The following is a 10,196-nucleotide window of genomic DNA, read 5'->3' as shown; positions in this document are numbered from 1 at the left end:
AAATTGATCTTCAATATTGTTGATTCACAATGGATTCTGATCGTGTTTTACTTCTTGGTGATTCAAGTGAGAGTACTCGTTCTTATGCAGATGCTTTCAAACAAAAGAAAACTTTACAGTCTAATAATTGATATTTCTTATTTACCAAACCCTAAGCTCATTGAGGGTGAACCTTCCCTGGATATTCCAACGGAATTTTTCCAAGAGGGTTGTGTTCCTTTTCAACATAGTTTTATTGCTAGAATTGATCACACTGGTCTAAAGTTCAATCAACTTAAGTAAAACCTAGAGAAACATTGGGGATATTTTGCCAAGTTTATTCCTATGAAGAAAGGCTTTTTCATTATTATGTGTAACTCAAAGGAAGATAAGGAGAAGATACGTAAAACGAAATGGTTTATTGATCAACATTTTGTTCGGTTGATCGATTGGTATCCAAGTTTCAATCCTGAGAAACAAGCTACGTCCCATGCAGTTGTTTGGGTGCAATTTCCGGGACTACCAGTTGAGCACTGGACTGAGAAAACATTATTATCTATGGGTAAAGTTCTGGGAACTCTTATTGTGGTTGATCCGAAAACCCTAGCTTTGGATTTTGGTTTTTATGTTGCTGTGTTGGTCGATATTGATTTTGGGAAACACATTCCTTCTAGAATTCGACTAAACTCTGAAGGTAACAGATTTTGGAAATACTTGGACATACCTAAGAGTCCTAAGTTTTGTGTGCATTGCAATATTATTGGGCATAATGAGAAGGAATGTAAAAAGAAGCAGACTCCAAAGAATGCTTCAAACCAATCTACTAATCATTCTTCTGAACAACCTGTTGATCCATCTGCTTGGAAGAACGTACAGAAGAGAAAGAATGGTCATGGCAAGAAAAACAATACAACACACCAGGGTTTGCATGAGGGGAATACTGGTGATGTGGATAAAATCACCCAGCTTGAAGCGTCTGTTGCTCATTCTGAAGCTATTTATCGAGCAGCCGCTGCCGAGCTTAAAAAGCTAAGCAAGCTGCAACTGATGAATTAGCGTTGGAGAAAGGGACTGTGTTAGAGGGAACCAGCTCCTTAGTATCCAAGTCTGACGATTCTGTTGAATTGGCAAGAACTAGACAGAACTCGACAGATAGGAACGTTGATAACACGACTTCTACCCCTTTGCAGATAGTAGAGCATGGTACTTCACACAATCATGTGCATGGAGTACATGATAATAATTCAAACACTCCTCTATACAATGTTATTTCTGAGACTGAGGTGGTTCTTTCACCTAACAAATTTGGTGTTCTCAGTGATGAATTGGGATTAACTGATGAGGCTATTAATGCTGAGGTTTTTCGTGAGGAGGAGAATTTGGAAGAACATGACACACCGGAACAAGCTGCTTCTGGAGTTAAGGGTACTAAGTGGGGTAACTTGGATGTGGAAAAGCGTCAGTCTAGGAGAATTCTAAAACCCAAGGACTCTCAAGATGCGTCATCATCAACTGAATTGGAATCCAACTCTGGTTCTGATTCTGAAGTTAATGCCTTAGGAATTAAGGTGAAGAAAGGCCGTTCTCCAGGTATTTCCAAGAATGGTGCTGCTAAGGCAGGAAAAGGTTTGGATTCTACAAACAAGTTAAATAACTCTCATAAATCAGGTTTTTAATGCGTGTGCTCTTCTGGAACATTAACGGTGTTACGAAGTTGGAAGCGGGTATTAAACTACGCGAGTTAGTTAAAGAATATAAGCCTGAGGTTTTATGTATTGATGAACCAAAGATTGCTTATTCTGATAATGTGTTGTTGAGGTTAAATTTGTCGGTTTTTAAAACTTCTCCTATTCATAATTCTACGGCTGCTCGGGTTGGGAATTTATGGATTCTTTGGCTAGATGTTTTCAATGATCCGAAGGTGATTAATTCTACTCGTCAAGATATTACTATTAAGATTGATGGGTTTTTTATTTATTTTGTCCATGCTAGTTACATCCAGGTGACACGCAGGGGACTTTGGCAACAGCTGAATTTGTTTGAAACTAGGCCGTGGCTAATTATTGGTGACTTTAATTGTGTTCTTCGCAATGACGAAAATAAAGGTTGTAATGAACCAAGGACTTCTTGTATTAATGAATTCTCTGATTGGATGGAAGATAATAATCTGTTTGAAGATGATTCTTTGGGTAGTCGTCTTACTTGGTTTAACGGCCAATCCGGTATCCATAGAATTGTAGGTAAATTGGATCGTGTTGTTATTAATGATGATTGGTTAACAAAGTATATGAATTGGCGGTGCAAAGCTCTTCCTAGAGAAGTTTCTGACCATTCAATACTTATTGGTTATTCTTTTGTTACTTAAATACCAAAGCGCGCCCCTTTTAGAATTCAAAAAATGTGGTTTACGCATCCTGATTTTTTACGTATGGTTCAAGAAAGTTGGAGTGCTCCGGTTATTGGTTCACCTGATTTTATTTATCCTTTTAAGCCAAAACGCTTAAAGGAAGCTATTAAATTGTGGAATCAATCTGTTTTTGGTAATGTTAATAATAGATTGAAACAAGCTCAACTGCATATGGAGGTAGATTTGAGAAATTCGGATGAGGATCCTTCGGATGTAGCAAAATTCAATCTGGTGAAGGATGCAACAGTCAGGGTTCAGGATATTCGGATTCAACAAAATATTATGTTAAAATAGAAGTCTTGTAATAAATGGTTGTTGGAGGTTCTAGCAATTCTTGTTTTTTCCATAATAGCATTCAGACTAGGAGGAGTCATAATACTATTTCTGAAGTTGTTGCAGAAGACAGTACAATTATTACGGAGGCTGTCCAACTTAGAGATCATGTAGTTTCCTACTGTGAAGCTAAGTTTAATGGTGATGATTTGCCAATTAGGATGAGCTGTTTAATTATGATCACCCGTCTATAACTGCTGAGGAGCGTGTGTGTTTGGATTTGGTACCTTCTTTTGAAGAAATCAAACAAGCCGTGTTTGATTTGGATGCGGATAGTGCTCCTGGCCCTGACGGTTTTTCAGGATGTTTTTATAGGCATTGTTGGGAGATAATTCATCATGATTTGGTGAATGCCATTATTTCTTGCTGGCAATCTGGGGCTATTCCAAATGGAATTAACTCTAGCTTGATTATTCTTCTTTCCAAGGAAAGAGGTGCAAACACTCTTCGAAAGTTTAGACCAATTGGGCTTAGCAATTTTTTCTTCAAAATTTTTACTAAAATCATTGCAACAAGGTTGGGTAATGTTTTGGATAATTTGGTTTCTGAGGAGCAAGTGGCTTTTATGAAAGGGAGAAATATTCATGAGAACATTTGTTTGGCGTCAGAGATGGTTAATGAAGTTCACATTAAATGTAAGGATGGGAATTTTGGCCTTAAACTCGATATTTCTCAGGCGTTTGATACTGTTAGTCGGTCCTTTGTTTTGGAGGTTTTTCGGAGATATGGTTCCTCAGAAAACTGGTGTTCTTGGATTCTTCACATTCTTCAATCTGCCCGTATTTCTATTTTATTCAATGGTAATCCGGAAGGCTATTTTAAGATTAATAGACGTTTGCGACAAGGGAATCCTCTTTCTCCTCTGATTTTTATTTTGATAGAAGATGTCTTAAGTCGGAATATCACTAAACTGTTTCAGACTGGAAAAATGTCTTATATGGTTTCGCGTAAAGGTATTTCCCCAACCCATTTATTCTTTGCTGACGATATTATGATCTTTTGTAAGGGTAACATGAAGAGTGTGAAAAATCTGGTGGATTTGTTGGGTTCTTATCAACGTTCTTCCGGCCAGACTGTGTGTAGGCAAAAAAGCAAGATTTACTATGAAGGCGGGTAGCTTAGTAGGTGCAGGACTATCACTGATTTTCTTGGTATGAGTTTAACCACTTTTCCAGATAGATTTTTGGGAGTTCAAGTCATGCCTGGTGCTGTTCGTTATGGGCATAGCAGTCCTATTATTGACAAAATCAAGGATCAACTCTCTATTTACAAAGGTAAAATTTTATCCTTTCAAGATAGAGTGGTGCTTATTAAATCTGTAATTGCTAGCTATTCCATTCATAATATGGCGGTTTATAAGTGGCCGAGGAAGTTTATTCAACAATGTGAAAGGTGATTAGGAACTTTATTTGGTCCGGTGATTCGAATCTGTCAAGAGCCTTTGTGGTTGGTTTTGACAAGGTGTGCAGTCCATATAGTGAAGGGGGCCTTAGTCTTGTGAAGATGGAAGTTATGAACAAAGCTTTACTCATGAAGCTGTGGTGGAACATTAAAAATTCTAATAAGAAATGGGCTCGTTTTCTTGAAGCCAAATTCACCACGAGAGAAGAGGTTATCAAGGATTATTATGTTAAATCCTCTATTTTTCCAGGGATCAAATGGGTGCATAAGGAAGTTGATGCTAATTCTAAATCTTTGATAGGAGATGGTAGAGCTACTTCCCTATATTTCGACATTTGGTATGGCAATGTTTGTATTGCAGATGTTATTGGCGTTGAAGACCTAGACATGACTGCTAGGGTGAGTGACTTAATTCAAGATGGTGCCTGGTTTTTTCCGGACATCCATATGCAGCAGTTGACGCAGGCTGGTGTGGTGTTTGATAACCTTCCAAGCTTGAGTGGCGGACCTGACAGGAGGGTGTGGATGCCAGACTTGAAGTGAAGGTTTTCGATATCTTCAGCAAGGGATCTTGTTCGTACAAAATACCCAGCTACGGATGGTGCGAAGCTGATTTGGAGGGGAGCTGTTCATCCTTCTTTAGCAGCTCAAAATTGGAAATTTATGCGTGGGGATTCTGCTACTTTGGACAAGGTACACAGCAGATTTAAAATTCAGCTACCTAACAGATGTTATGTGCGTAAAAAAAACGGAGGAATCTCTGGAGCATATATTGTGGTCGTGCGATTTTGCTGTCAAAATTTGGAATTGGGTTGCAAGCATTTTTGCTTTGAAACCTGATGTAAATCCTATCAGTTCTTATAAGGCTGCGTCAGGAAGGAGTATTATGGTGAAAGACCTTTGGTTGGTTGCGAATTTGGTGATCAGGGCTGAACTGTGGCATAATCGTAACAAAATCACTTTTGAGAAGAAAGTTATGTGCTGGAACTTGTTTATGCAGCGTGTTTTTAAGCAAATAAGTGAATACTCATGTCGCTTAAAGGGACATATGCATAATACAGTGGAATACGTTCGTGTGCTGGATTTTTTTCGAGTGTGTCATCATAAAGGGATACACGCTGGCCCTATAGCTTGTTTTTGGTCTCCTTCAGATTCAAATGAACTGCTCCTTTGTTGTGATAGTGCGTCGCAAGGTAATCCTGGTTCAGCTGGAGCAGGTGTTATTGCACGAGATGCAAACTGCGTGTTGTTGGTGCTATAAGTATTGGGCTAGGTTTTGCTTCAAACTATGTTCTATTAGGGCGGGAATAGGCCGTTCAATGGGGATATACAAAAATCCTTGTACGTACAAATTTGTCTAGTGTTGTTCGAGCTTTGGAAGATTTTTCTTTGCAATGGTTTGCGCAGCAAAGGTGGTTGGCAGTCGGAGTATGTTTGAAATAATTAGGTTTGTTCACACCTATCGTGAAGCAAACTTTTCTGCGGATAAATTGGCGAAACATGGTTGTATTTTGGCAAAGGAAGTGCGAATTGCTTATGTTGGAAGACCTAGTTTTTTGAGAACAATTGAGTTACCAAATGTATCTTATTTTCGATTTAAATAGTTTCTTTGAGTTTTTGGGGTTGTTGTGACCTCTTTTCTCAAAAACTATCTTGTAAATATTTTTCATCTATAATTAAATTTAAGCTTTTCAAAGCTTTTTGGAGTCTTCCTGAGCTTTTTAGAGTTTCTCAGAGGTCTTTCAGGGCTCTTTCGTGTTTTTAGGGTTTTTAGGAAACATTCAAAGATAATCTTCATTATTGTAGGGTACTTTGTTAGTATCATTCTTTATAAAGAATTAAGTTACTTTCAGTTGGCTTTAATGAATCCCCTGTCTAGTAGATACTAGTGCTACAAAATGTAATTACCTTAGAGATTTTTATAGTTTTCAGAGCTCTTTAGATATTTTAGGGATTTTTAGAGTTTTCCGGTTTTTTTTAGAGTTTTTAAGGCTTTTTAGAGAACATTCAAAGTTGATCTTCACTATTGTAGAGATTTATAATTATCATTCTTAACGAATCTCGTAGCTTGTAGATCCCAATGCTACGGAGTATAATTAAATTTAAGCTTTTCAAAGATTTTTGGAGTCTGCCTGAGATTTTAAGAGTTTCTCAGAGGTCTTTCAGGGCTCTTTCGTGTTTTTAGGGTTTTTAGGAAACATTTAAAAATAATCTTCATTATTGTAGGGTATTTTGTTAGTATCATTCTTTATAAAGAATTAAGTTACTTTCAGTTGGCTTTAATGAATCCCCTGTCTAGTAGATACTAGTGCTACGCAATGTAATTAACTTAGAGATTTTTATAGTTTTTCAGAGCTCTTTAGATATTTTAGGGATTTTTAGAGTTTTCCGGGTTTTTTTTAGAGTTTTCAAGGCTTTTTAGAGAACATTCAAAGTTGATCTTCACTATTGTAGGGATTTATTATTATCATTCTTAACGAATCTCGTAGCTTGTAGATCCCAGTGCTACGGAGTATAATTAAATTTAAGCTTTTCAAAGCTTTTTGGAGTCTTCCTGAGCTTTTTAGAGTTTTTCAGAGGTCTTTTAGGGATCTTTGGTGTTTTTAGGGTTTTTAGGAAACATTCACAGATAATCTTCCTTATTGTAGGGAATTTTGTTAGTATCATTCTTTATAAAGAATTAAGTTACTTTCAGTTGGCTTTGACAAATCCCCTGGATTGTAGATCGTAGTGCTAAGAAATGTAATTAACTTAGAGCTTTTTAGAGTTTTTCAGAGCTCTTTAGATATTTTAGGGCTTTTTAGAGTTTTCAAGGCTTTTTTGAAAACACTAAAAGTTTATCTTCACTACTGTAGGACTTTGTTATTATCATTCTTTAACGAATCTCGTAGATTGTAGATCCCAGTGCTACGAAGTATAATTAAATTTTATGCTTTGCAAAGCTTTTTGGAGTCTTCCTGAGCTTTTTAGAGTTTCTCAGAGCTCTTTCAGTGCACTTTTGTGTTTTTAGGGTTTTTAGGAAACATTCAAAGATAATCTTCATTATTGTAGGGAAATTTGTTAGTATCATTCTTTATAAAGAATTAAGTTACTTTCAGTTGGCTTTAACGAATCCCCTGGCTAGTAGATACTAGTGCAACGAAATGTAATTAACTTAGAGCTTTTTTGAGTTTTTCAAAGCTCTTTATATATTTTAGGGCTTTTTAGATTTTTCAAGGTTTTTTAGAGTTTTCAAGGCTTTTTAGAGAACATTCAAAATTGATCTTCACTGTTGTAGGGATTTGTTATTATCATTCTCTAACAAATCTCCTAGCTTATAGATCCCAATGTTATGGAGTATAATTAAATTTAAGCTTTTCAAAGCTTTTTGGAGTCTTCTTGAGCTTTTTAGAGTTTCTCAGAGCTCTTTCAGGGATCTTTTAAAGTTTTTAGGGTTTTTAGGAAACATTCAAAGATAATCTTCATTATTGTAGGGAATTTTGTTAGTATCATTCTTTATAAAGAATTAAGTTACTTTCAGTTGGCTTTAACGAATCCCCTGGCTAGCAGATACTAGCGCTAAGAAATATAATTAATTTAAAGCATTTTCACAGCTTTTTAGAGTTTTTCAGAGCTCTTTAGATATTTTAGGCCTTTTTAGAGTTTTTAGGTTTTTTTAGAGTTTTCAATGCTTTTAAGAGAACATTCAATGTTGATCTTCACTATTGTAGAGATTTTTTATTATCATTCTTTAACGAATCTCCTAGCTTGTAGATCTCAGTGCTACGGAGTATAATTAAATTTAAGCTTTTCAAAGCTTTTAAGAGTCTTCCTGAGCTTTTCAGAGTTTCTCAGAGCTCTTTCAGGGCTCTTTAGTGTTTTTAGGGTTTTTAGGAAACAATCAAAGATAATCTTCATTATTGTAGGGTATTCTTTTAGTATCATTATTTATAAAGAATTAAGTTACTTTAAGTTGGCTTTAATGAATCCCCTGTCTAGTAGATACTAGTTCTACGAAATGTAATTAACTTAGAGCTTTTTATAGTTTTTCAGAGCTCTTTAGATATTTTAGGGATTTTTAGAGTTTTCCGGGTTTTTTTAAAGTTTTCAAAGCTTTTTGGAGAACATTCAAAGTTGATCTTCACTATTGTAGGGATTTATTAATATCACTCTTAACGAATCTCGTAGCTTGTAGATCCCAGTGCTACGGAGTATAATTAAATTTAAGCTTTTCAAAGCTTTTTGGAGTCTTCCTGAGCTTTTTAGAGTTTCTCAGAGGTCTTTCAGGGCTCTTTCGTGACTTTAGGGTTTTTAGGAAACATTCAAAGATAATGTTCATTATTGTAGGGTATTTTGTTAGTATCATTGTTTATAAAGAATTAAGTTACTTTCAGTTGGCTTTAACGAATCCCCTGTCTAGTAGATACTAGTACTACGAAATGTAATTAACTTAGAGCTTTTTATAGTTTTTCAGAGCTCTTTAGATATTTTAGGGATTTTTAGAGTTTTACGGGTTTTTTTTAAAGTTTTCAAGGTTTTTTATGGAACATGCAAAGTTGATCTTCACTATTGTAGGGATTTATTAATATCATTCTTAACGAATCTCATAGCTTGTAGATCCCTGTGCTACGGAGTATAATTAAATTTAAGCTTTTCAAAGCTTTTTGGAGTATTCCTGAGATTTTTAGAGTTTCTCAGAGCTCTTTTAGGGCTCTTTAGTGTTTTCGGGGATTTTAGGAAACAATTAAAGATAATCTTCATTATTGTAGGGTATTTTTTTAGTATCATTCTTTGTAAAGAATTAAGTTACTTTCAGTTGGCTTTAACGAATCCCCTGGCTAGTAGATACTAGTGCAAAGAAATGTAAATAAATTGGAGATTTTTAGAGTTTTTCGGAGCTCTTTAGATATTTTAGGGATTTTTAGAGTTTTCAGGTTTTTTTAGAGTTTTCAAGGCTTTTTTGAGAACATTCAAAATTGATCTTCACTATTGTAGGGCTTTGTTATTATCATTCTTTAACGAATCTCCTAGCTTGTAGATCCCAGTGCTAAGGAGTATAATTAAATTTTTTTCTTTTCAAAGCCTTTTGGAGTCTTCCTTAGCTTTTAAGAGTTTCACAGAGCTCTTTAGTGTTTTTAGGGTTTTTAGGAAACATTCACAGATAATCTTCCTTATTGTAGGGAATTTTGTTAGTATCCTTTTTTATAAAGAATTAAGTTACTTTCAGTTAGCTTTAACGAATCCCCTGGCTAGTAGATCGTAGTGCTAGGAAATGTAATTAACTTAGAGTTTTTCAGAGCTCTTTAGATTTTTCAGAGCTCTTTAGATATTTTAGGGCTTTTTAGAGTTTTCAGTTTTTTTTAGAGTTTTCAAGGCTTTTTATAGAACATTCAAAGTTGATCTTCACTATTGTAGGGATTTGTTATTATCATTCTTTAACAAATCTCCTAGCTTGTAGATCCCAGTGCAACGGAGTATAATTAAGTTTAATCTTTTCAAAGCTTTTTGTAGTCTTCCTGATCTTTTTAGAGTTTCTCAGAGCTCTTTCAGGGCTCTTTAGTGTTTTTAGGAAACATTCAAAGATAATCTTCATTATTGTAGGGAATTTTGTTAGTATCATTCTTTATAAAGAATTAAGTTACTTTCAATTGGGTTTAAAGAATCCCCTGGCTAGTAGATACTAGTGCTACGAAATTTAATTAACTTAGAGCTTTTTAGGGTTTTTCAGAGCTCTTTAAAAAATTTAGGGCTTTTTTGAGGACTTTCAAAATTGATCTTCACTATTGTTGATTCACAATGGATTCTGATCGTGTTTTACTTCTTGGTGATTCAAGTTAGAGTACTCGTTATTATGCGGATGCTTTCAAACAAAAGAAAACTTTACAGTCTACAAAAATTGATATCTCTTCTTTACCAAACCCTAAGCTAATTGAGGGTGAACCTTCCCTGGATATTCCAACAGAATTTTTCCAAGAGGGTTGTGTTCATTTTCAACATAGTTTTATTGCTAGAATTGATTACACTGGTCTAAAGTTCAATGAACTTAAGCAAAACCTAGAGAAACAATGGGGATATTCTGCCAAGTTTATTCCTATGA

At 35.3% G+C, this 10,196-nt stretch overlaps 1 protein-coding gene across 1 annotated transcript; it reads left to right on the top strand.

Moving 5' to 3' along the window:
• Window positions 1-1,654: 1,654 nt before the first annotated feature.
• LOC113295543 lies at window positions 1,655-4,663 on the top strand. Its single transcript, XM_026543872.1, has 5 exons — window positions 1,655-2,324; window positions 2,418-2,638; window positions 2,880-3,672; window positions 3,895-4,037; window positions 4,181-4,663. Exons 1-5 carry the CDS (start codon window positions 1,655-1,657, stop codon window positions 4,661-4,663), a joined length of 2,310 nt encoding a protein of 769 aa, XP_026399657.1.
• Window positions 4,664-10,196: the final 5,533 nt, after the last annotated feature.

This window comes from Papaver somniferum, chromosome 7 (assembly GCF_003573695.1).
Source record: "Papaver somniferum cultivar HN1 chromosome 7, ASM357369v1, whole genome shotgun sequence".
NCBI classification, from domain to species: Eukaryota; Viridiplantae; Streptophyta; class Magnoliopsida; order Ranunculales; family Papaveraceae; genus Papaver; species Papaver somniferum.
The sequence above is the reverse complement of the archived record's forward strand: the minus strand, read 5'-3'. Positions and strand labels throughout refer to the sequence as shown.

Coding starts and splice junctions, on each gene's coding strand:
- LOC113295543 (XM_026543872.1), top strand. CDS start 1,655: ATGCGTGTGCTCTTCTGGAACATTAACGGTGTTACGAAGTTGGAAGCG. Junction 2,325..2,417: donor TGACCATTCAATACTTATTG/GTTATTCTTTTG, acceptor GTATGGTTCAAG/AAAGTTGGAGTGCTCCGGTT. Junction 3,673..3,894: donor TTATATGGTTTCGCGTAAAG/GTATTTCCCCAA, acceptor CCACTTTTCCAG/ATAGATTTTTGGGAGTTCAA.